Raw genomic sequence first — 26,709 nt, 5'->3', positions numbered from 1 at the left:
ATCTTTGAAGGATATGCTTGCCATAATTTTCTTGACAAATGGATTCTCATCAAATGAGACTACTTTTGAAGTTATTTCAGGAGTGAGACACCATAGGTTGTGATGGATGCACTCCACAGAGTAGCACTCATGATGATAAGGTTCAGGTTAAAATTATCAGCTGGTGGAATAGATGTACAAATTTCAGATGCCTTTGATATTTGCTTAATCTTCTCAGTATATGTGGTGGTGGCTAGCTTCTTCTTTGCATCTTGATATGATATATTTTGTTCTAATTTTATCTTTTGTATTTTTTCCCCATCCTTCCATCTCTGCCATGCATGGCAGTAGGCTGGATGATTTTCCCTACAGTTGACACATTTAGTTTTCTAAATCTAATTTTCATGAGACAGCTTCCAGCTGTATTTCAGTTCTTTTGATATGTAACTGGCAGAAGAAAATAATTATGGAAGAATACTATTGGTTTGTGAAAATGGTAAAAGGAAAACAACTGCAAAGGATATAGTTAAGATATTAAATGAGTAGTTCACAAAGGTAGTTCATCCTCATGAATGTTACATCATGCAGTTTTACCATTACAAAATGGTAAAAGGAAAACAACTGCAAAGGATATAGTTAAGATATTAAATGAGTAGTTCACAAAGGTAGTTCATCCTCATGAATGTTACATCATGCAGAGTTCAAATACAATGGCAAGGGGAGAGAAGGAGGAGATAAATGGAGGATTTAGTAAAGTTGGCGTTAATAAGGTTGTGAGACTTCATATATGATGATCAAATGACTTGAAGTAATGTGTCAGGAAGTTGACAGCTGCCTTGATGCTTGTTTAATATGAGTCTTAAATTGGCCAATTTCCAAAGGAGTGGAAAGAAAACAAGATTAAGAGAGCATAAGAGAACAAGATAAGAGGGTTAGCAATACTCAAAAATCAAATTATAAGCCAATCGCTGAGTCAGATGTTGTGGTCAAATTGGTGGAGATATATTGGATCCAGAGCGGGGGGGGGGGGGGGGGGGGGGGGCAGTAACATTCTCTTTGATGGTCAGCATGAGTTTGATTAAGGAAGATCACGTCACAATTTGCTGTGTATTACAATAAGGTGTAAGGTGCATTAGCCAAGGACGTATACACAATAGCATACTAAAATTTTGCAAAGGCTTTTGATACACTGCCACATGATAAGTGTTAAGTGCAGATAGCTGAGTTTGTTGCATTGATTGAGGCAATATGTCCAAAGATAATTGGAATAAGCAAAACGTGGTTGTTTCAGGAGGATGTGATGTTGAGAATAGAATTAGAAGGATATATAATTTTCTGGAAGGATAGAAATGTGAAAAGAGGAGAGGGAGTGCTGTTAAGGATCCCTTTAAAACTACAATGTTCATAAAAGAAAAGTTAATTTTTTGACGTGTAGTAATAAACAACTCATCCCAAAAGATTGATTGATTACCCTATTATTGGAATGGATTTTCCTTCTTCTGACATGTGCACAAGTATCGAAGGGTCTCGCATCTGTGGGTGTACAGCAGTAATAGTAATTTTCCTTGAAACATGCACAATAGCCATAAAAACCTAACACACACACACACATGCATGCCCTGGGCATATGACACATTGGGGTCCCAGACCACTGTTGTACAGTGAATCTCTGTCTTACCCCCCCCCCCCCCCACTTTTTTTCATCTGTGTAATTAATAGTTTAATGACATACAATCTTTATTTATGCCAAATAATAATAAAAGAAAAAAATTTAGATTTATTTATTTTTATTTTTTATTTTTGAATCAACGAGTTATTCCAGATAGCTTGGTGCTTGAGAAAACATGCCAACTACATTGTTTATCAATCTCCACTATTAAAATGTTTTCCATTTCGGCAGTAAGATGCTCACATTTACTGATAACTGTAGTATCAACTAGTTTAATACATTTTCTTTGCTAAGAATTTTATCTTCGATTTTTAATAGTTGTAACAACAATAGTGCGAGCTAAGTTTAGCCTGCAGCCTCTTTCAATGTTCGATACACTACCATTACTCAATTTAATAATTTTAAACTGAGCATGTAATGGTAGTGTATCGAACACTCTTCTTATTATTATTCTTTTCACTGGAGCAACAGCTCGCTTACTTTGGATATTATCTGCCATTATTTATAACAATAAAATAAAAGAATGGTTATAAACAGATATTAATTCACAGCAAAATACCAAAACACAGGGAGGTGTAGAGAGTAACAACATTATAAATAAACTAGTTTAATGAAATTCCATCGAAATGATGAAAACTATGTCATGTTGGTTAAACTATCATATGAGCGAATGTGGTGTCATGTAAATGGACATTGGTCATAACTGAAAAGCAGCATATGAATGGATCATATCATCATAAAGCATAATAAGGGATCTTACTGTATGTACATTTATATACACATATCAACTGCATACTGATTTCTGATGGTTTCCATAATTCCTTATTACTCCTGCTTTGATGATGTCAGTTGAGAGTACTTGAGAAATATTCGCATAGCTATTAAAAATATTAGCATAGCTATTAAACATTACTTTCATGTTTAATTTGTGTTTTATTACATTAAAAATATGATAATTATTAAATGAATTTAATTTATATACATATTTGCCAACACACATTTTTTGCTAAACCTAGATCATAATATCGATACCTCTATGTAATGGTAAATAATGAACCCTTTTTGATATTAGAGGTGGGGGGGGGGGGAATATGATTATATCAAAAGATAATGCATATCCATTATACCTGCAGTGCTTTCTCTGCCTCTTCAAGAGCAGGTTCTGCTAATTTTAATTTTTTTTCTGCTTTGGCTTTATCTGCTGTAATGTCATCTACAATCTTTTGAGCTTTTTCCGTAACTATTAAAACTTTGTTCTTAATTTCTTCAGCAGCACTTGATTTTTCACTAACATCAGCAACAACCTGAAAAATAACTTTACTCTCTTATATATATATATATATATATATAAGAAATACTGCAACATAATCCTCAGCAAGACTTTAATATCATGTTAAAATTTTTCTGGTAGCAACAAATATTTTGTTCATATACCTGATTATTTCTGACCACTATGGATCAATTATATATTTATATTAAATGGTAAAAGCAACAATAATAACAATAAAAAAAAAGGTAGGTATTATTTCTGGGAAATTCCCATGTTACTCCTCTTAAAAACTATTATTTTTACAGCTATTTTTGCCTGTTTTCGTTTAGGAATGTTCCTTATTTTAAATGCATTGGCTTTTTACTCAAGAATTCGTAGGGTATTATAAGTGCATTTTAAGGGTAAATATATGCAGATTAATAGAGGAAGAAATTTTGCACATACCTTGTTTGGATGTTAGGATATCTTCGTTCTCCATACTTCTGCTGTTTAGTCTTTGTTCTCCATACTTCCGCTGTTGAAGGGGGGGGGGTGGATTGGGAAACGTGGAGGGGTTGAGGCAAGGTGGGAAGATTAATTAGAAAACCCAGGGTTTTTTAAATAATATATATATATATTATATTTAAGAATGCTACTTTGGGGAAGGGAAAGGGTCTTATGGGAAATAGGGGGTGGGGGAGCGTTAACAGGGTGCAAGCTGTTTCGAATGTGTTATCGTCATCGGAACATTTCGGGATAAGCGTAGGGCTATGTCATGGCGACTTGGTGTATCTGCTTTAGGAGAGCTTCCAACACTTGGAAATTAGGTATGGTCGGGGGGACGTTGATTGAGTTTTCGTCACATTTTATGGCAACTGTTTCTGATATTCTAAGCATTGTTTCATTGTCTTGTTTGTCTATTATTATGGCCTTGTCAATTTGAGGGGCATGTTTCTGTTCAAGGGCATGAACTGCTATTTCAGTCTTCCCTGTACTCTGTATTCCATTTTTCTTTTTGATGTTGCATTTTTTTGTGTTTAAATGTTCTGGAATAGGGATGTTACAGTCATGGAAGCATTCTTGTAGTCGCCCATAAAGACCTGATGGTAGGACCTGTGTAGACTGTGATATCACCTACACATGCTCTACCATCAGGTCGAATTTCATTTATTCCAGCTGCCTTTACACCTTTCAGTATGGATATGTATTCCTGACTGCATTCCGGATGAGTGTTTCCCACCACTGTGCTGATACTGCTTGTTTTATTTAGCAATCTTTCAAAGTAATTAATCCAGGCATCTCAAGTATCATTATCTTGTTTTCATATCACTTTAATCATCTCTAAATTCTTTTAGAACTCTCTTTCCTACATTTCTAAGCTTTTTCAATAGCCTCCAGAATATTTTGTCGCCTTCTTGATATTTATTTTCTATGTTCTTACGAAAGTCTTCCCACGACTTTTATTTAGCAAGTTTTATGCAGTGCTTCACCTTTTTACACTATGAATACATTATGAAAAATTATGGAGACAACTACTTGTTAGAGCAAAACTTTTGTTTAATATAAACCAAAATGAATACTCAATGTTTCAACCTTCATATCAAGGTCATAATCTGGAGCATACACATATACAAAGAAATAAGCTCCACTACAATCTACATGGTTTGCTAAAGTTACTGACCAACCATTACAACAATTATTGGCCTCTGGAAAAAAAAAAAACTTTACTACATCACAGCTACAGTTCTATTACTATTATTATATATTAGGTTACAAATTAAATTTGGCCTGGAGAGCAACATGTTTATATATATATATATATATATATATATAATTATATATAATAATTTATATATTTTTAGTTTTAATTTATAGTTGTTTTTTTCACCAGAGGTCAGGCCAATAATTGTGTAATGGTTAGTCAATAACTTTAGCAAATCATGTAGATTGTAGTGCAGCTTGTTTCCTTGTATATATGTGTATGCTCCAGATGATGACCTTGATATGAAGTGAAACGTCGATTGTTCATTTTGGTTTATATTAAACTAAAGTTTTGCTCTAACATGGTAGTTGTCTCCATAATTTTTCATAATGTATTCTGATAACTGTGTAAGCATGAAGGAAAGGCCTCACCTCTTTTACACTTTCTCTGTATTCTCTAAGAGCACAAGACGACTTACTTGCCAGGAACTTTCAATATGCTTTCTTCTTTTCCTTGACTGCCTTTTAACTTCCTGAGTCCACCTTGAATTTCTGATTTTTCTATCTTTACAGCAACCTCATTACATGCCTTTCTGGCTGAAACAATCAATATTAGGTTCTTGTTTTCAAAGTCTTTCATTTTTTCTTAAAAAAAGAAAAATGAATCAGCCCTTAGTGCCAAACTCCATCACATGCCTTTAAAATGTTCAGTGTAGCAGCATCAGATTTCCTATACCTTTCCATGTCACATTTCTAGAGGCAGGTGATATAAGCGAGGGGGATCTGGTCTGGATCTTGACTAGCAGAATCCATACTGATGGGCACTAATTAGTTGACAGTTCCTCAGGTGTTGAAGAAGTTGATTGTTCTTGGAAGTTTCAGTACAAATACAACATAATTATAAGATAAAACTTAGTACTGAAATAAAGAGCCAAAAAGGCTTCACTTCAGCGATGCAAAATTATTTAAATTAAGCCTACAAGAGTTTCATGCCAAATGCAGAAACAATAAAAGTTTTGGCGGATCCAAGTGCAAGCACCTTTACCATGAGTTGCGGCTGTCATGAAAGGTTTGCTTGTGCTTGGATCCACAAAAACTTTTATAGTTTCTATATTCAGCATGAAACTCTTGTAGTTTCTCAATTCGGCTTTAAAATAATGTTAGATTCAATATCCACTTAGTGTAAATAATAAAACTTATTAGTTTCACACCATCATCATCATCATCAAATTCCTACCATGTACCCTCAAGGGGGTGTATAGGATATGATAGTACCACATGAAAAATTTACATCATTACTAACTTCCTATCTACAATTCCTTAATTTTCCTCCAAATAAGCCTGTTAATTGTCAAGACTAAAACATTATCAGATCTTATATTATTCTTATTATTTCCCAAGACCTCATGGAGTCAAAGACTCATCTGGGAGGTCCTTTTATCACACACACACACACACACACACACACACACACACACACACACACACACACACACACACACACACACACACACACACACACATCTCATCATACCGTGTCTTAAACACACTCAAACTCCTTGCAGACACCACACTCTCAGGCAAGGCATTCCAATCATTCACAACTCTGCACGAAAAAAACCGGCCTCTCACTCCCCTACTCACACCCTCTTTATACAGTTTCCAGGGATGACTTCTGGTTCTTCCCTGATCTCCCACTATTCTCTGTAGAACTTCTCCACCATTGATCTTATAACAACCCCTTACCAACTTGTAGGTTTCTATCATATCTCCCCTCTTCCTTCTCTCCACCAGACTCTGCAAATTACATCTTCTCAATCTTTCCTCACACTCCACATTCCAGAGGTCAGAAACTACCTTAGTCAGTCACCTTTGGACTCTTACCAACATCTCTTCATCCATCTGAAAACCCATTGACCAAATCTGGGCACAATAGTCCATGTGTGGCCTAATCAAAGCCTTATACAATGGAACAAGAATCTCCCTACTTCTACACGTCAGTGTCCACCGCATCATTCCCAGAAGGCTTTGTGTTGTCTTCACAATTTTGGCGATGTGTCCCCTAAATTTTAGATCCTTATCCACTATCACTCCCAGATCTCTTATTTCCTCTACTTCCAACAATATATTCTCACCACGCATAAATTCTGCATCCCATCTTTGTTTTTCAAATTTTAAAACCTTACATTATGCAACATTGAACTCACATCCCCATTTGCTTGCCCAATCACTCAATTTATTCAAGTCTTCTTGCAAGGCCACAACATCTTCACTACTCTTTATGGTTCGTCCCAACTTTGAATCATCTGCAAACAACTGAAAATCTCTATCCAAATCTTTGCCAATATCATTAATATACAAGTTCAACAGTAATGGCCCTAAAACAGACTCCTGAGGCTCTCCACTAGTGACTTTCCTTTTCCTGGATATCGCATCCTCATACACAACTTGTAGATACCTATCAGATAGACAGTCTCCAATCCAATGCACTAATCTAATGTCCAACCCCATCTGCTCTAGTTTGACTGTCCACTTATCATGAGGTACTCTATCAAAAGCCTTTGTGAAATCCAAATATATTACTGTGTATCCTTCTCCTCTGTCCAAGGAAGCAGTCACTTTATTGTAATAAGTAAGTAGATTACTAAAACATGACCTCCCTTTAGCAAATCCATGCTGTCCATCAAAGATAATACCATTGTTGTCAACCCAACTCTGGATCCTAGTTCTCACAAGCTTCTCCAACAACTTAACCACAACACCTGACATAGAGAGAGGCTTATATTTCTATCGTCTAAGGCAATTTGTACTGTATCAATCCAACTATATCTTGGTCTTCCTCTGCGTTGTTTCCCTGAAACCTGGCAGAGAACACTTATTTTGCTAATCTTTCCTCGCTCGTTCTGTTTAAGTGACCATACCACCTGAGATTAGCTCTGCTAACGCATTCCTGGATGCTAACAATGTCAAGTTCTTTCCTAATATCCTCGTTTTTAATATGATATTACCATTAATGCCATCTGTTCACACCTCTAATCTTTCTGAGAATTCTCATTTCTGCAGTCTCAAGTCTTTGGTCAAGTGTTTTACTTCTGACCCAGCTCTCAGATCCATAAGTTAAAACTGTTTTGAACACTGTCTTGTATACAGCTAATTTAGTGTTCCGACTAATTTCTCTCTTACTCCATATGAATTTATTCAATTGACTTCCTACCAGACCAGACCTTGAGGACATATACTGCTCAGATATTGCAAATTTAAAACTTAATTTTGGATAATTGCTAGATTTATGGGGGCTGTTTGAATTTGCTCCCTAAGTATTGCTGTCTATATATGGACATAGATTCAAAGTGACTTGGCATAAGTAAATTTCTTTTTCAACTTGATGTAGTGAGGAATAAGACTGCTGTCTCTGCACATCTTCAAAAAACCAGCTGATTGATTAAAAGTGAAACAGATATCTTTAGCTTACTGTAATAATTGCAATGCTTGTGAGTAACATATCCATGGATTATAAGAATCCCTTCCTACATAGTTACACAGTGATCAGCATTTATTGTTAAAAATTATGATAAAAACTACTATGTTATAGTAAAACTTCAGTTTAATGTACACCAAAACAAAAGATGCAAATTTAAAGAAGCCTGTGAAATTTTGACAAACCATCCTAATCTTAACAATAATGGAGGTATTAAAATAAAATGAATATGGATGGCACACATTCACCCCTCTTAAGTTCTTCAAATTTTCCAGCAGACCTTTACTACAGGACTCTAAGCAATGATTTCAATACTTATTGGCCACATCTATACTGTGTTGTCCTAATTTATGTGAGAAATTATTATTATTATAAAAAATAAAATCTTCCAATACGCAGACGACATGGCCATGGTATCCATTCACAACAACAACAACAAAAATATCACTTACACAAATATGCAACATGACATCAATCAATTCACTAAATGGCTAACTGAAAATGCACATATAAATGCATATGTATATATAAACCTTGAAAAAACAAAGCTAATGATATTCAAAAACCTCCAAACCATACCCATAGAAACTAAATATCACATTATCCATCCTCCTATACACAAAGTGCTGATCCTAAAACCACAACCATCACACAGGTGAAAACAGCACGTTATCTCGGACTTCACTTCGATGCTGATCAAAGTTGGTAGCCATAAAAATTATCTATATAACAAACTTAGAATAACAGCAAGCAAATCATATCGATTAAAAGACACTGCTCCGACACGCACAAAATATTAATCTATAATGCATTATGTGAAAACATTTTAAATATGCAATTACATCATATGCATTCTGCACAGATTGCAAACTTAACAGATTACAATCATTGCAAAATCTTCTTCTCCTTCACGCATTAGATGTGATATCTGTTGCGACCAAGACCTCATATTCTTTAATGATATCTTTTAGACTTTTTTCCTAGGTCTTCCTGTTCTTCTCTGATTCTTTGGTTTCCAACTAAACACTTGTTTTATTATTCTATCTTCACTTCTCTCTACATGTTCAATCCATTTTATTCTTCAGGTTGATACCCAATTGTTTATTGCTTGTATTTCACATTGTTTTCTTATATTTGTATTTTTTATTTTTATCTAGTCTCGTTTTATTTACTATTTTTCTTAATATATTAATTTCACCTGTGTTTAACATTTGTCTTGTTTTTCTAGTTTCTGGTCTCCTTTCTGCATTATATGTCATAATAGGCCTTTATAAATTCTGGTTTATAAATTCTGGTTTTTGTCTCTACTCTAAGATGTTTATTTTTTCATATTGCTTCATTCAAACATCCTGATATTCTTGCAGCTGTTTTTTAAATTATTATTCTTATTATTCAGGCCTCCTTGAGTCAAAAGATTCATTGCGGGAGGTCCTTTCTAGAAAACACAAAGTCTATCAAGATTCATTGCAAGAGGTCCCTCCAAGGAAACACAAAGTCTATCATACCACTCCTTAAACTCATTGACTTTTCCTGCTCTGCCACTCTATCATGCAATTCATTCTATGGTTCAACCACCCTCCATGCAAAGAAACTACTCCTCGCCCTCTTGCTCACAGCTTCCTTTTATAACTTCCAGGGATGGCTTCTTTTCATCACTCGTTCCCGCTGTTCAACCAAGCAAAAGGACTCCCCAGTGACAACCCTGTAACGCTCTTTCAACAGTTTAAAAGTCTCAATCATATCACCTCTTCGAATCCTGCTGTGGGCATGAATGTTTGTGATTGTCTGTGAAAGCACTAGTGATGGTAGTCAGTGGTCTTATATCATATCACGGTGGTCTTATATTATATCACATCTCCAAGGAGTCTTTGGACTCCCTGGAGATGTGATATAATAATAATAACTGGCAAACATTTAATGAAAAGGAAACACAAAGTCTATCATACCACTCCTTAAACTCATTGACCGTTCCTGCTCTCGCCACTCTATCAGGCAATGCATTCCATGGCTCAACCACCCTCCATGCAAAGAAACCACTCCTAACTCTCTTGCTCACAGCTTCCTTTCGTAACTTCCAGGGATGGCCTGTTTTCATCACTCCTTCCCGCTGTTCAACCAAGCGAAAGAACTCCCTGGTGACAACCCTGTAACCATCTCTCAACATTTTAAAAGTCTCAATCATATCACCTCTCCTTCTATCTATCAATTCAGCAGACCATATTTCCTCAACCAATCCTCATAACTAACATTGTAAAAATCCTGAAACCATCTTTGTTATCCACCTCTGTACCCTTTCAACAGTTAATTTATCCCCTTCAAATCTTGGGGACCAAATCTGAGAACAATAGTCTAAGTGTAGTCTGATCCGGGTCATATACAATGGAATGAAAACTTTTTTTATCTCTGCAGATCAGTATCCTTCTCAGTATTGCAACAATCCTCTGGGTTACCTTCACCACCTTAGAAACATGTCCCCTGAATTTCAGGTTTCTATCAATCATCAACCGCAGATCTCTTGTCTCCCCTACTTCCTCCAGTACAACTCCTCCAATAGAGCATGAAGTGTCCCAAACCTGAAGATTAATTGATGGGACACATAGACCCCACTTCTGTTCCTGTTATTACATCCTCTTCTGTGAATCACGTCTCAGTGATCCCAATAATCTTTGGCCAGGCTGATGCTATAAGCACCACCGATTCCTCTCCTTTATTCTGGATAATCCTGGCATTAGTATAAAGCATAAAAATGCCACTGTTTCTATACCAAGCATTATGCCTTCTAGATTCCACTGAGCTCAGTGTTACCTGATGTCGTCCCCCTTCTCCCAAGTACCCATTCCCACAAGAGGCCTCCCCTGCTACCATCCACCCTGGGTATTCTAGTTTCCCTGCTTTGACACATCAACTCATTCAGAACGCAATCTCTCCAGATTCTTACGTCCTTCCTCATTCTAATGCAAGCTGTTTCTCACATACAATTCCTTTCCATTCTTCAATACATACCTACTATTCTCTTCATTTCACTCTGCATCCATCTCATCTTCAATAACTCACCTTTTTAGCCATCATTCACTCTTGCGATTTTATCAACAGTCACACACACACACACACACACTTGTTCACCATCAATCCAACTCACCACCTTACCATTAACTGCACTCTGTTTTTCAACATCATTATTGCCCACATTATAGTTAATTTTACACTTTTTTTTTTAATGTCGTATAAATAATCACCTGCTTTATTGTCAATCAAACTTTTTTCTGTGCTGTTATTTCAGGATTTGAAGGGGATAAATTAACTGTGGAAAGGATACAAAGACGGATGACAAAGATGGTTTCAGGACTGTACAAGGATAGTTATGAGGATCGGCTGAGAGAATGTGGACTGCAGAGTTTGGTGGATAGAAGAAGGAGAGGTGATATGATTGAGACTTTTAAACTGTTGAGAGGTGGTTACAGGGTTGACACTGGGGAGTTCTTTCGCTTGGTTAATCAGCGGGAAGGAGTGATGACAAGAGGCCATCCCTGGAAGTTACGAAAGGAAACTGTGAGCAAGAGGGTAAGGAGTGGTTTCTTTGTGTGGAGGGTGGTTGAGCCGTGGAATGCATTGCCTGATGGAGTGGTGGGAGCGAGAACGGTCAGTGGGTTTAAGGAGTGGTATGATAAACTTTGTGTTTCTCAGGGGGGGGGGGACCTCCCCTCGATGAGTCTTGACAGACTTTATGTCTTAGAAAGGACCTCCCTCGATGAGTCTTTTGACTCCTTGGAGGCCTGAATAATAATAATAATAATAATAATAATAATAATTTCCAAACACTCTCTGAACGTTTGCACATCTTCAACTTTAGTTCAGTTATGACACTATGTTCCCCACTTGTATTTAAACCATTTTAATTCATATTTAAGCAAGCATCATAGTCCATCATAATATTCCATTTTCTACATACCTATACTTGTTCTTTTCTCTCATTCAGCATCTCTACATAAATATCCTCGACATCTTCTCACGCATACATAATACATTCATGGCACCTTATTGTTTTCGAAGAGCCTCTGTAGCTCAGTTGGTATAGACGAAGCCCTTTGATCGGAATGACCTGGGTTCAATTCCCATCCATGATGTGTAGAATCCTTATCTGGTTTTTCAAATAAAGTGAGTAAGCCGGTCTCACATGGAGGAAGAGGTTGTTTCACCTGGAAACTCGAGTTTTTTCATCCCTAAGAACAGGCAAACAGGTCCGTGAATGCACATAGACATAAAATACATACTTAATCCCTCGTAGGATGGCTCAATCAGTCCTAAGGGAAGGGTGAGGAATGGGGGAACTGCATACGAATAAATATAATGATTTTTGAGAACTCCACACTATTGCTCTCTAGCTTAATATATCTCTTAATGATTTGTAAAACAAATAGATAATAATAATAACAGGACTTTAGCTTTGATGTAGTAAGTTTTTTTTCAACTTATATTATTATATTTTTGCTTATATTAAACTGAAGTTTTAATATAACACAGCAGTTGTTTCCATAATTTTTAATAATGAATGCTGATCATCATGTAACTATGAAGGAAAGGATAATAACATAACTCTAATAATGTAATAATATTCTAATAAAGTATGTATAACCATGTAGTACCATCACAGTATTCTGTACACCTCTTGATGATACATATCAGAAAATTGAATGATGATGAAAAACTGCCAAATATTTGAGAGACTTGCCATCTCTCTCTCTCTCTCTACATATATATATATTATTTGTCTGTTTGCTTACTTGGGAAATGGAGTAAAACCAGGTTTAAAATAGCTGGGCATCTTTAACATATATTATACCCAAGGTAAAAAACTTTCTACATATATATATATATATATATATATATATATATATATATCTTAAAAAAAATAAAAAATCAACCTGCTATGCCCTTAAAGATATATAGTTAAACTATTTAAATACCTGCTTGAAATTCCATGTTTTTTATTCAAATTTGTTTTGTTTATATTTGCCTTGGTCATAACTGATTAAAATATTGAAATTTTTTATCTATTGCATTGTTAATAATGCCTTATTAACATTGCATAACCAACAATAAGTTTTAACACAAGTAAATCATGAGTAAATTTATGCACCAGTAGATGGAAAAGAGGAAGAGACAGAAGAATTTCACATAAAATTTCATGAATGTATTGATGAAACAAATAAAAATAAAGCAAAAATCTTGATGGGAGATTTCAATGCTAGAGTGGGAAATAACCCAATAACAGGATGCATTGGATCAGAAGGAGAATAAGTAATCAACAACAATGGAATTTTATCAAGAGGCTTCTGCATATTTAACAGTCTAAAAATCAGCAATACTTTCTTCAGGCATAAAAATATACATAAATATACATGGGAAGCAAGAGGAACTAAATCAATAATAGATTACATTATTATTAACAACAAACTAAATAATAATATCAAGGATACAAGGGTTTTTAGAGGAAGTGAAATTGATAGTGATCACATGTTAGTTGAAAGCAGATTTGAATTCATAAAAAGAACCAGATACCTCAAAAGAAAAAAAGATAATGAACCAACACCTAATAAACAGTTTAACATTCACCTCCTAGAACAGGAGAGTATCAGAAACTTATATAAAAGCAGAATAGGAGATAAAATAAAATCAACCACATACAATATTGAAACTGACTGCAAACATATAAAGGAAACCATAACAAAATGGGCTCAGGAGACAGCTTGCAGGTGTAGCATGGAATGAGGAGTTAGCTGAAAAAGAGATCAATGCAGCTTGGGGGATTTTCAAAAACTATTTAGTAGATGCAATGTCTAAATGTATACCATGGGTGAGAAGGTTAAATAAGGTAGGTGTGAGATGGATGAATAAAGAGATTAAGCATGCAATACAGAGAAAAAGGGCATTGTGGAGGTAGAATAAGAGAAGTGGAAGTAACCAATTTCATGAGGTCTACAAAGACCAGGCAAGGAGTTACTTGGTTGGTGAGAGTAGCTAAAGAGAGGTATGAACAGCAGTTAGCTAATGAAGCCAAAAAGAATCCTAGGGAGTTCTTTCGATATGTAGCCAGCAAAAGAAAGAATGATTATGGAAGGATGACACTGATTGGAGGAAATGGTATAAAGACAGCTGTTGCAGAATGTGTGGTGGAGATACTTAATGAGCAGTTCATAAAGATCTTTCAATCTTGTGAATGTGACTTCATGGAGAGATTAAGAGCAGTTGATGATGGGGAGGAGAAACTGACTGTAAGTGAGCAAGAGGTGTTTGGGGAGTTGAGTAAACTAGATATAAATAAGGCTGTGGGACTTGATAATATATCACCGCGTATTCTGAAGGAATATGCCAGAGAGTTGACACCTGCCTTAACATATTTTTTTAATACGAGTCTTACACTTGGTCAAGTTCCTAAGGAGTGGAAGGAGGGCAAGATTGTGCCACTTCATAAAGGAGGTGATAGAACTCAAGCATCAAACTATAGGCCTATCTGTGTGTTAGATGTTGTGGTTAAGTTGTTGGAGAAGCTTGTGAGAACAAGGATCCACAGTTGGGTTGACAACAATGGTATAATCTTTGATGGACAGCATGGATTTGCTAAAGGGAGGTCGTGTTTTAGTAATCTACTTACTTATTACAATAAAGTGACTGCTTCCTTGGACAGAGGAGAAGGATACACAGTAATATACTTGGATTTCGCAAAAGCTTTTGATAGAGTACCTCATGATAAGTTGACAGTCAAACTAGAGCAGATGGGGGTTGGATATTAGATTAGTGCATTGGATTGGAGACTGGCTATCTGATAGGTATCAACAAGTTGTGTATGGGGTGCAATATCCAGAAAAAGGAAAGTCACTAGTAAAGTGCCTCAGGGATCTGTTTTAGGGCCATTACTATTTAACTTGTATATTAATGATATTGGCAAAGATTTGGATGGAGATATTCAGTTGTTTGCAGATGATTCAAAGTTGGGACGAACCATAAAGAGTAGTGAAGATGTTGTGGCCTTGCAAGAGGACTTGAATAAATTGAGTGATTGGGCAAGCAAATGAGGATCTGAGTTCAATGTTGCAAAATGTAAGGTTTTAAAATTTGGAAAACAAAGATGGGATGCAGAATTTATGCTTGGTGAGAATATATTGTTGGAAGTAGAGGAAATAAGAGATCTGGGAGTGATAGTGGATAAGGATCTAAAATTTAGGGGACACATCGCCAAAATTGTTAAGACAACACAAGGACTTCTGGGAATGATGCGGAGGACACTGATGTGTAGAAGTAGGGAGATTCTTGTTCCATTGTATAAGGCTTTGATTAGGCAACACATGGACTATTGTGCCCAGATTTGGTCACCTGGTTTTCAGAAGGATGAAGAGATGTTGGAAAGGGTCCAAAGGCGACTGACTAAGGTAGTTTCTGACCTCTGGAATGTCGAGTATGAGGAAAGATTGAAAAGATGTAATTTGCAGAGTCTAGTGGAGAAAAGGAAGAGGGGAGATATGATAGAGACCTACAAGTTGGTAAGGGGTTGTTATAGGATCAATGCTGGAGAAGTTCTACAGAAAATAGTGGGAGATCGGGAGAGAACCAGAGGTCATCTCTGGAAACTGTATAAAGAGGGTGTGAGCAGGGGAGTGAGAGGCAGGTTTTTTTCGTGCAGAGTTGTGAGTGATTGGAATGCCTTGCCTGAGAGCGTGGTGTCTGCAAGTAGTTTGAATGTGTTTAAGACATGGTATGATGAGATGTGTGTGAGATAAAAGGACCTCCTAGATGAGTCTTTGACTCCATGAGGTCTTGTTTAATAATAATAATAATAATAATAATAATAATAATAATAAAAGCAGCAGAAGAAAGTTTAGGATACAAATCAAGAAAAAAAAAAAACAAAATATGGCTGAGAACTTGGAATGACGACTTAAAGGAATTAATCAAAAGGAAAAAAACAGCCTTTTAAAATATATCTGCTGAGTAAAAACACTGTTGACTATATAGAAAATAAGAAATTACGGGCTGAAGTCAGAAAGCGTATACACAAAGAAGATTGGAGTAAATATGTTAAATCATTAGAGCAGAATATCACTGGACCACAAAGAATGGGTTTTAAAATTTTCAGAAGACTGCAAACAGCAGAAAATGACCAATTATGAAATAATCTGATTTCCAAAGTGGATTGGATAGAACACTATAAAAATTGTGGAATGAAAAACAAGAAATAAAAACAATGAAAAAACTCACAAAATTGAAGATATCAATACACAGGAAAGTACAGAAGCAATGGAAGAATTAGAAAAAAAAAATTAAAAAACTCAAGAAATAGCCCAGGCCTGGATGGAATATACATTGATCTCTTTAAACGAAAAGGTGTATGATAACTTGAACAGAAATCTACTCTGGAAAATATTACAAGATGATAAAATACCTCCTCAATTAATTAATGCAATAAAAAGTCTATACAGAGAAACAAAAATTTGCATCAAATTTGCAGATGGAACATTATCAGAACCTATAACTATAAATAAAGGAGTAAGACAAGGTTATGGCTTATCCCCAATCTTATTCAACATTGATATAAACAGAATCCTGAAAGAATGGAAAATAACTGTCAAAGATGGAAGTTTTTGGAAGTTGGAAGTTTTTATAAAGGATTAAACTAACAATTAATATACAGCTAAATACAATACTTTATGCAGATGATGAAGTCTTCTTTGGTGCATCAATCCGAAGATTGGTAAATATAGCAGCACATCACAACATTCTGTCTTGTGACCGTCTTTTTATCTCTTCATAACTCTTAGCACCAGTTAGCATCATTATGTTATTTATACATGAAATTCTTGGTCTAGATGATCAAGTACTAATTTCAAATTCAGAAGATAAACTCCAAATTGAAAGTAACCATCTAAATGAAATAGCAAAAAAATTTAAAATGAAAATCTCTGAAACAAAAACAAAAGCTATGGCAATGTGTGGAAACACACAAGAGGGTGCACGTGAGTAAAGCATGGCGGACATGTGTAAGAAGAGCTCAGGATTGAGTTAAGTATTCGTGGAATAATAAAGTATATATGAGTATTTGTTTGAGTAACAGCTGCTGTAAAATTTGTGCACAACAGTATTAAGAAATAAGAGATCTGGGGGTGACAGTGGATAAGGATCTGAAATTTAGGGGACACATAGCCAAAATTATGAAGACAACACAAAGGCTTCTGGGAATGATGGGGAGGACACTGATGTGAAGAAGTAGGGAGATTCTTGTTCCATTCTATAAGGCTTTGATTAGGCCACACATGGACTATTGTGCCAGATTTGGTCACCTGGTTTTCAGAAGAATGAAGAGATGTTGGAAAGGGTCCACAGGTGACTGACTAAGGTAGTTTCTGACCTCTGGAATGTCGAGTATGAGGAAAGATTGAGAAGATGCAATCTGCAGAGTCTGGTGGACAGGAGATATGATAGAAACTTACAAGTTGGTAAGGGGGTTGTTATAGGATCAATGCTGGAGAAGTTTTACAGAAAATAGTGGGAGATCGGGGGAGAACCAGAGGTCATCTCTGGAAACTGTATAAAGAGGGTGTGAGTAGGGGAGTGAGAGGCAGGTTTTTTTTCTTGCAAAGTTGTAAATGATTGCAATGCCTTGACTGCGAGTGTGGTATCTGCAAGGAGTTTGAATGTGTTCAAGGCACGGTATGATGAGCTGTGTATGATAAGGACCTCTAGATAAGTCTTTGACTCCATGAGGTTGGGTAATAATAATAATAATAATAATAATAATAATAATAATAATAATAACACCATTCAAATAGTTAAAATTATGCTTAACAACAAAATAATAGAAAAAGTTACAGAATTCAAATACTTGGGAAATATAATCTCACAATACAAAACTGATTCACAATTGGAAGCATTACTACAAATTTACAATAGAATGAATGGCATAATTAAAAGAAATTTTGGAAAACAAATGACTAAAGAAACTCAATTAAGATTACATAATATGACCTCTAAACCATCTCTGAAATTTGGAAGTGAAACTTGGATAAAATAAAGAAACAAACAAAGACTGGAAGCAGCACAGATGAAGTTTCTAAGACCTCTCCTGGGACTCACTAGGTTAGATAAAAAGAAAAATGCCGAAATAAGAGAACGATTAGATACAAAAAACATCATACAAGAAATAGAAGAATATCAACAAAATTGGCTACACCACATAGAAAGGATGAAATAACAATAGGATTCCCAAATTAACATATAAATATAAACCTACAGGAAGAAGTACTGCAGACATCCAAGATTACAGTGGAAAGATCAACTGCATCTGCAGAGCAGGAACAGGACATAAAAGCCTATACCTGAATTGCTCAGACAATGACAAAGTAAATCATAATAGCAATCTGTCTGAATGCTTCCAAGCTGTGATCCATCTGTTACGCAAAGAGAAACATGCACAACAACGACAGAAGGGCACATATAAACAACTATTTTGAATAACCAGAATCCAAATAATACCATATTTGTGGAAACCATGCTTTTTGTTTGCTATAGGTAAGTCTACTTTTGCATAGGTTATTGCATTGGTTATTGGTTCAGAGGTTATGTGCATAAGTAAGGTGACCTCGTTACCTCCAGTTGGTGAAAGCGATCATGTGGTATTGACTTGGGAGGTTGCAAAATCTGTGGATTTTTCTATTAAGAAGGGGTATGTACAAAACTACAGGTTAGGCAATTATAACAAGCTACGGAGTGAGCTTGCAGCCATCCCATGGCAGAACATATTGCAAGGGAAAGATGTTAGCAGTGCTTGGGATAAAATCAGTGGGTATCTGAGGAAAGCAATATCAGATTGTGTCCCCATGGTCAGGAGGTCAAACAAGGCAGGCATTAGATGGATGAGCAGTAGTATCAAGCTTGAACTACAAAAAAAGAAAATGTTATGGAGAATTTACAAGGAGAAGGGCGATCAGGACACCCATGAGCAGTACAAGGCTCAAGCTAGGAAGGTTACCAGCATAGTAAGAAAAGCTAAATCAGATTATGAGAAGACCTTAGCCAAAGAGATCAAGGGTAATCCCAAAGAGTTCTTCCGCTATGTGGCAAGTAAGAGGAAGAATGACTTCGGAAGGATAACCTTGGTGGGTGCTGATGGTATTGAGGTGACAAAATCAGATGTAATAGTCGAGTTACTGAGTGATCACTTCTCAAAAGTCTATCACCCAAGTGAGGATATCTCTATACCTATAGCAATACCTAATGTGAGAATTGAAGCTAAAGAATCAGAGGTATTAAATATATTGCGAAACTTAAATGCAAACACTGCGGTAGGCTTAGATGGAATATCAGCTCGGGTGTTGCGTGAATGTGCAAATGAATTGTCAACCCCTCTTACCTGGATATTTAATTTAAGTTTGAACTCTGGTATGGTCCCTAGGGAGTGGAAGTTAGGCAAAGTGGTTCCTTTGCATAAGGGTGGCTCTAAAACTGCAGTATTGAATTACAGACCAATCACAATCTCAGGAATAGTGGTAAAAGTATTGGAAAAGTTGGTTAAAGACAAAATTCAAGAATGGGTGGATCAGGATATGATACTCTATAGAGGCCAACATGGTTTTGTTAAAGGTAGATCCTGCCTTAGCAATCTATTAACTATCCATAATAGAATAACATCAGAGTTGGAAAAAGGAACTGGCTACACAGTGGTACTTCTGGATTTTGCTAAGGCTTTTGACAGGATACCCCATAGAACACTGTTACGCAAATTGGAGCAGATGGGAATGGATATTAAATTGGTGATATGGATAGGAGAATGGCTCAGGGAGAGATACCATAAGGTGGTGTATGGAGGAGCTGAGTCCAGAATGAGGCAGGTGACCAGTGGTGTGCCTCAGGGCTCTGTGCTTGGGCCAATGTTGTTTAATTTGTATATAAATGATATAGGAAACGGCTTAAAGGGAGATATTCAGTTGTTTGCTGATGATGCAAAGTTGTGTAGTGCAATAAAAAATCAAGCTGATGTTGAAAGTTTGCAGGAGGATTTAAATAAGCTGGTAAAATGGGCAAAAGAAAATGGATATCAGTTCAATGTGGAAAAGTGTAAAGTCTTGCATTTTGGGATTAAAAGATTACCAGCTGTGTACTACATAGATGGAAAGGTACTCCAAGAGATTGATGAGGCTAGGGACTTAGGGTTATTGGTAGATAAGGAGATGAAGTTCAGAGGACACATTGCTAAGGTGTCCAAGATTGCACATAGGATTACTTGGTTGTTGAGGAACACACTGACATCCAGAGATAAAGAAGTTATTATTCTCCTTTATAAAGCATTGATACTTCCACATTTGGATTACTGTGCTCAGGTCTGGTCACCTGGATTCCTTGGAGATGAGGAGGCTGTGGAGAGGGTTCAGAGAAGAGTGACCAAGTTGGTGAGTGATATAAAAAATTCCCTACGTTGATAGATTGAGAGCTTGTGGATTGCAGAGATTGGCTGATAGGCGAAGAAGAGGGGATATGATAGAAACATTCAAATTACTAAAAGGTTTTTATAGGATTGATGCAGGGGAAATGTTTCAGCTGTGTGATAGTGATGGAAGAACAAGAGGTCATCTCTGGAAATTAAAGAAGAGTGTGGTTAACAAAGGTGTCAGAACAAGGTTTTTTGCCTGGAGGGTGGTGAATGAGTGGAATTCATTGCCTGACTTTGTTGTGAGCTCTTCATCTGTAAATGAATTCAAGAAGAGATATGACAGATATTGTTTTGCTAGTTTGGGTCTCCCGCGATGAGTCTACTGACTCCATGGAGATACCCATAATAATAATAATAATAATAATAATAATAATAATAATAATAATAATAGCAAATTCCAGAACCTTAATATGAATACAGCTGTGGTGGGATTGGATGGTATACCAGCTTGAGTTTTAAGTGAAGCAGTGAGGGAATTGTCAGTATCCTTGATCATATTGTTTAATCTAATTCTCAGCTCTGGGCTAGTCCTGAGGGGGGGGTTGGAAAGATGGGGAAAATAGTTCCATTGCACAAAGGGGGGGCTCCAAGACTGATGTAGCAAATTACCAATGAATCAGCATATAAGGATTTGTTGTCAAATTATTGCAGTTGCAGGAGTTAATCAAGAGCAAAATACAGGAATAGATGGATAGAAAGGGCATACTGTATTGGGAGCAGTATGGTTTTATGAAGGGTAGGTCATGTAAATTGCCTCAGTAAATTGCTCATGTTTTATAATACAGTGACAGCTGAATTGGATAAAGGTAATAGGTTTATTGTGATACTGCTGGACTTTGCAAAGGCCTTTAGCAGGATACCACATGGAATTCTAATCAGAAAACTGCAGCACAAGGGGAAGGATATAGGGCTGGTGAGATGGAATGGAGGGTGGGTGATGGATAGAAATCAGAGAGTAGTTTATTCAGGAGTAGAGTCCAAAAGAAGGCTTGTGATTACTGGAATGCCACAGGATTCTGTTCTTGGACCACTACTGTTAAATTTGTTCATTAACCATATAGGAAAGGATCCGAGAGGAAATGTTCAGTTATTTGCCAATGATGCAAAGTTAGGTAGAGCAATAGTTAATACATATGATGTCAAAATTTTGCAGGATGATTTGGATAGATTGGCAGACTGGGCAAAGGAGAATGAATGTCATTTTAATGTGGCAATAAGGTTATGCATTTTGGGGTGAAAAGATTACCAGCTATATACAATATTGGTGGAACTGTATTCCAGGAAATTGATGAAACTAGAGACTTGGGAGTGTTATTGGATAAGGAGTTAAAGTTTAGGGGGGGGGGTAGCACATAGCAAAAGTGGCTAAAACAGCTCATCAGATCACTTAGTTACTGAAGAATACTTTTGACAAGCAGAGACAAGCAGGTTATTGTTCCTCTTTCTTGAGCTTTGATAAGACACCATCTTGAACACAGCATGTAGATCTGAATGCCAGGATTTCTTGGTAATGAGGGGGGAGGTGGAAAGGATCCAGAGGCGATTTACCAAGATGGTAGCAGGTGTATGGAATGAATCTAATGAGAACAGATTGAAGATTTGTGAGTTACAGAAATTGATTGTTAGGGAAAAAAGGAGTGATATGATTGAGACATACAAATTAGGTTTCTACAAGATTAATTAAGAGGAAATTTTTCAGAACAGATGTGTTGGTGGAATAACTAGGGGGCCATTCATGGAAACTGAGTACAAGTGTAGTTAACATAGGTGTTAAAACTAGGTTTTTTGTTTGGAGAGTAGTGAATGAGTGGATTAGGTTGCCAGAATCTGTTGTGGTGTCATGACTGTGAATGAGTTCAAAGCAAAGTATGTTAGATACTGTACAAATGTTGGATAGCTCTTAACACAATGTTTAGGGCATCCTTCAATGAGTCTAAGGACTCCTTGGAGTTGCCTATAATAATAATAATAATAATAATAATAATATATGCTTCTGTTTCTTATACACCTGAGGAAGTCCATTGTAGTCAGGACTAAACTAGTCATAATGATACTAAGTCATAATGATACTATATCTTGATATGATCCTATTCCAGCTTTTTTCAATATGTGTTGCCAGATAGTTTACATCTCAATAAATATATACTAATTTGTAAGCAGGTCAGTTGGTTTTGACAATGCCCTTTGGTTGGAAATACCTTGGTTCGAAACCCGTGAAGGACGGGAAGAACGTTTATCTGGGCTTTTTCTCCCAATAACATGAGTTTTACAAAACAGGCAACCAGTCCAGAAGAACATACAAAACATATAAATATACTATGGGAATAAGGATTAACCAAATTATTCCATTGGCTTTGGTTTCAAAAACCTGCATGTGCATTTATTCATAAGCAAAAAACAGGATGGAAAGAACCAGAGAAGAAAAATATCATTAATAATTTTATAACTTACCTTATTAACCTCAACAGATTTAATACTCAAAAATTTTTCTTTCTCTGCGAGTTCTATTTTCAGTTGGCTGACTGATACTGTGGCATCAGCAAGTTTATCAAGGCCATTATTTATTCTTGCAGCTAAATCATCAATGCCTGCTTTTTTATTCTCATATATTGCTTTGTAACCTCCTATGAAAGAGAGGTAAGATTTTGGAGTAACATATGTTTGCCGGCGAAACCTGTAAGAAATAATGGTTAATTTCACAAAATACGAAACTCAGTTAAAACAGTCTTCTATGTAAAACAGAGTTGAATAATTATAATGCAATATTATCACTGAAATTTAAAATAATGTTGACTAAATTCTGGCTTACTGTCCAGATATCCATGTGCTTATAATGCAATATTATTATGGACATTTCGAATAATGTCAAATAAATTCTGGCCTACTCTCCAGATATCCTTATTTGCTAATATAAATATCATGAACAAAAATTAATTGGATTATAAGTTTAAGATTATTATTAACATCTGACCTCCATCGAATCAGAGGCTCTAGGTCCAGACGGAATCACAAACAGAACAATCAAACTACTCCTCAGAAAAGCCATTGCACCTAGTCAATATTATCAATGCTATCCTCAGATTTACTGGTGCTAGTGGTCATTTCACCCCCACTAGCACTGATCTTTATTAAAATAAATATTAATATTGCTGGTAGTGCAGTTAACTGCATTAAGGGATTACTTTTAGCGGTATCATGGCCGCCATTTTATAGTAGCTCAAATAAAGCATTTGCTGGTGGTGTAGAATTATTTCTGTATCATGGGATTATTTTATCTCAGTCTTATGACTGAAAGGTTTTTTTTCTTATAATCAAACGCAGAGATTAGTCTTTTTCGCACTTGAGATAATGGTATCAATTCCACCAAGGGTGCAAACTCTAGGAATTGAAATTCCTAGATGTGAAGACGCAAGACAGGTAAGTAATGTTTTAAAACAGATAGTTTGTGCAAACAAGATTTATTCTTTTACCCCTTATGGTGAAGGGAAATATTTAATTGCAGTTAAAGATGTGGAAACAAGGAATAAACTATTGCAGGGTTTTACTTTCGAGGGCAGCACAGTTTTTCTTGTAATGGTCGGGAGCCAGGTAAAAACAGCAAAAATTGAAAGATTTCTGATGGAATATATAGAGAACAGTAATGAAATTCTTATACAGACATTTTCGAAATGGGGTAAGATTAGTAATATACAAAAGGGTTTATCAAGTGAAGATCCAAATTGGTTTTCTGGTGATGTTACTTTCACAATGGATATGAAGACACTCATACCAAATTTTGTCAGCATCGGTACAACCTGAGTTATGGTAAACTATTCCGGAGTACAACGGCAATGTCTGCGTTGTGGTTCATATGATCAGTTGGATGGTAACTACCTCAAATCTAAATGTTTCAACTGCATGGAGATGGGACATATTGCTAATCAGTGCCTCAAACCTTGTCAGAAATGCAAAAATTCTGAACACCACACTCACACCAATCCTTTTAAAAATTTCACAGAAAGAGTGGGAGCACCGCTAGAGCCAATTAGATAATGTTCAGTTACATAATGAGCCATATGTATATATGTATACATCAGAGAGGCATAATGAAGAGTTTACCAGATCTTCAGTCTAGTAAAGATGGCACTTTTAAACAAACTACACTTAGCAAAATCACAAAAAGTGAGTGACCAAATCAGCTAGAAATTAGCCCCAAAATTCAAGATCTGCAGTATTTGATGCAATATCTGATCTGCAGTATCTGATGGGAAAGTCAAATACTGATGGAACATCAGATGAAATTATCAATAACGAACCTAATGTAACAACTGAACAGGTACATAACAAAATGCAAAAACATTCAACTGTTCTACAAGGAAAAACTGGAGAAGGAACAGAAAAGCAACTGAAATACAAATTAATAAAAAAAAATGAACATAAACAAAAAAAATAAAAAAATAACTAAATCTTAAAGAAAAAGAAATAATAAAAAATGTCAAGATGAAGAAGGCTGTGGATCATCAAATGAAAACTCTACAGGCGCAGAAGAGTTTATGGATTATTAAGAACCAATTCATGCTAATAAAGAGGAAGCAAGAGATACAATTAAAGAAAATATAATAATGTTTACTGCTTCAAAGTTTTTATAGTACAGTTATCGCCTGCATAAAAAGAAAAGAAAATAACCAGCTTTCAAATCAAGAACAATAGGCATGAAATTGAAATAATGCAAAGCAACTGTAAAAAACTGGAAAACAGTTTACAAGAAGAAGATCACACAATTGCTTCTTCACAGATTGAAGACCTCATCGGGTTCATCCAAAGTTTAGAAGTTAAAGACTTACCAGTGACACTTCAATAATCATAGCATCTCCTTTCTGCATTGCCTCATTAAATGTACGAGGATTCCACAGGCAAATTAAACAAGAAACTATAAGGAAACTTATGCTACACCATAATATCAGATTTCTGTTTCTCCAAGAAACACACTTTTGCAGATATAAAGAGTTTATTAGATAAATATCCGCTTCTTCTTATTGAAGCTTTGGAAGATTTAACAGGGCTGGAGTAGGAGTTCTTATTCTTGCCTCCCTCCTTGGGTCATTCTGTAATACTCAAAGGGATGCAGAAGGGAGAATCTTGACAATAGATTGAAAATACTGTGGATGTGTAATGAGGTTTATAAATGTTTATGTTCCATCCAATGGAACAGTTAGATGAAAATTCATCCAGGAATTGGAGCCATATTTATATGGTGCCCACTACATCACAGCAGCTGAAGACTGGAATTGTATTAAAAACTCCACATTGGACAAAATAGGAGGCCACCCCCAGGAGTGGAAAAGTGGGATATGCACAGTTAAAAACATGTCTCAATAATGCTCAGGCTAGTAGACATATGGAAGATTCACAATCCTAATCTCCAAGTTTACATGTACATGAATCAAGGTATTGGCAACTCGTATTGATTGAATTTATATCTCTTCTTCTCTTATAAATAGGATAATTCAGATAAAACATTTTGACATCAACATATCAGATCATAATCCAGTTCTGCTTCAGTTGAACTGCATTCTTCAATAGACAATTCACAAAATGTCGCAAAGAAAGGACAATCACTCAAATCTGCGTTGATGGAGAAGACATGTCCACCACTCAAGACATCCTTGACTCCTTTCTAAAACACTACAAAAATCTGTTTGAAAACAATAGTACTACTGTTGGAAATTATAACTCTTAGAACATTAATGGCTTTCCTGTTCATATCCAAGATGAGGTACAGAACCATTACAGGATTTGAAGTTAACACAGCCTATTAATATTATTATTATTACCCCAAGACCTCATGGAGTCTAAGACTCATCTGGGAGGTCATTTTATCACACATATCTCATCATACCGTGTCTTAGACACTCAAACTCCTTGCAGACACTACATTCTCAGGAAAGGCATTCCAATCATTCACAACTCTGCACGAAAAAATCTGCCTCTCACTCCCCTACTCACACCCTCTTTATACAGTTTCCAGGAATGACCTCTGGTTCTCCCCTGATCTCCCACTATTCTCTGTAGAACTTCTCCAGCATTGATCCTATAACAACCCCTTATCAACTTCTAGCTCTCTATCATATCTCCCCTCTTCCTCTTGTCCACCAGACTCTGCAAATTACATCTTC

The 26,709-nt window shown here is 36.0% G+C and overlaps 1 protein-coding gene across 1 annotated transcript in view; it reads right to left on the bottom strand.

The window, feature by feature from the left end:
- Positions 1–26,709, bottom strand: part of LOC150095635 (dynein axonemal heavy chain 8-like) — a 2,108,518-nt gene that overhangs the window by 805,512 nt on the left and 1,276,297 nt on the right. The window contains exons 57-58 of the mRNA XM_090409931.1: positions 23,006–23,228; positions 2,776–2,952 (exon numbers count right to left, since the gene is read on the bottom strand). Of these exons, the coding sequence (XP_090266057.1) occupies positions 2,776–2,952; positions 23,006–23,228 (400 nt within the window). The remainder of the gene's footprint in view (positions 1–2,775; positions 2,953–23,005; positions 23,229–26,709) is intronic.

The sequence above is a fragment of the Typopeltis vanoorti genome, chromosome 20, assembly GCF_054136105.1.
Source record: "Typopeltis vanoorti isolate ZY-2024b chromosome 20, IOZ_Tvanoo_1.0, whole genome shotgun sequence".
Taxonomy (NCBI): domain Eukaryota; kingdom Metazoa; phylum Arthropoda; class Arachnida; order Uropygi; family Thelyphonidae; genus Typopeltis; species Typopeltis vanoorti.
This window is presented reverse-complemented; position numbering and strand designations above follow the sequence as displayed.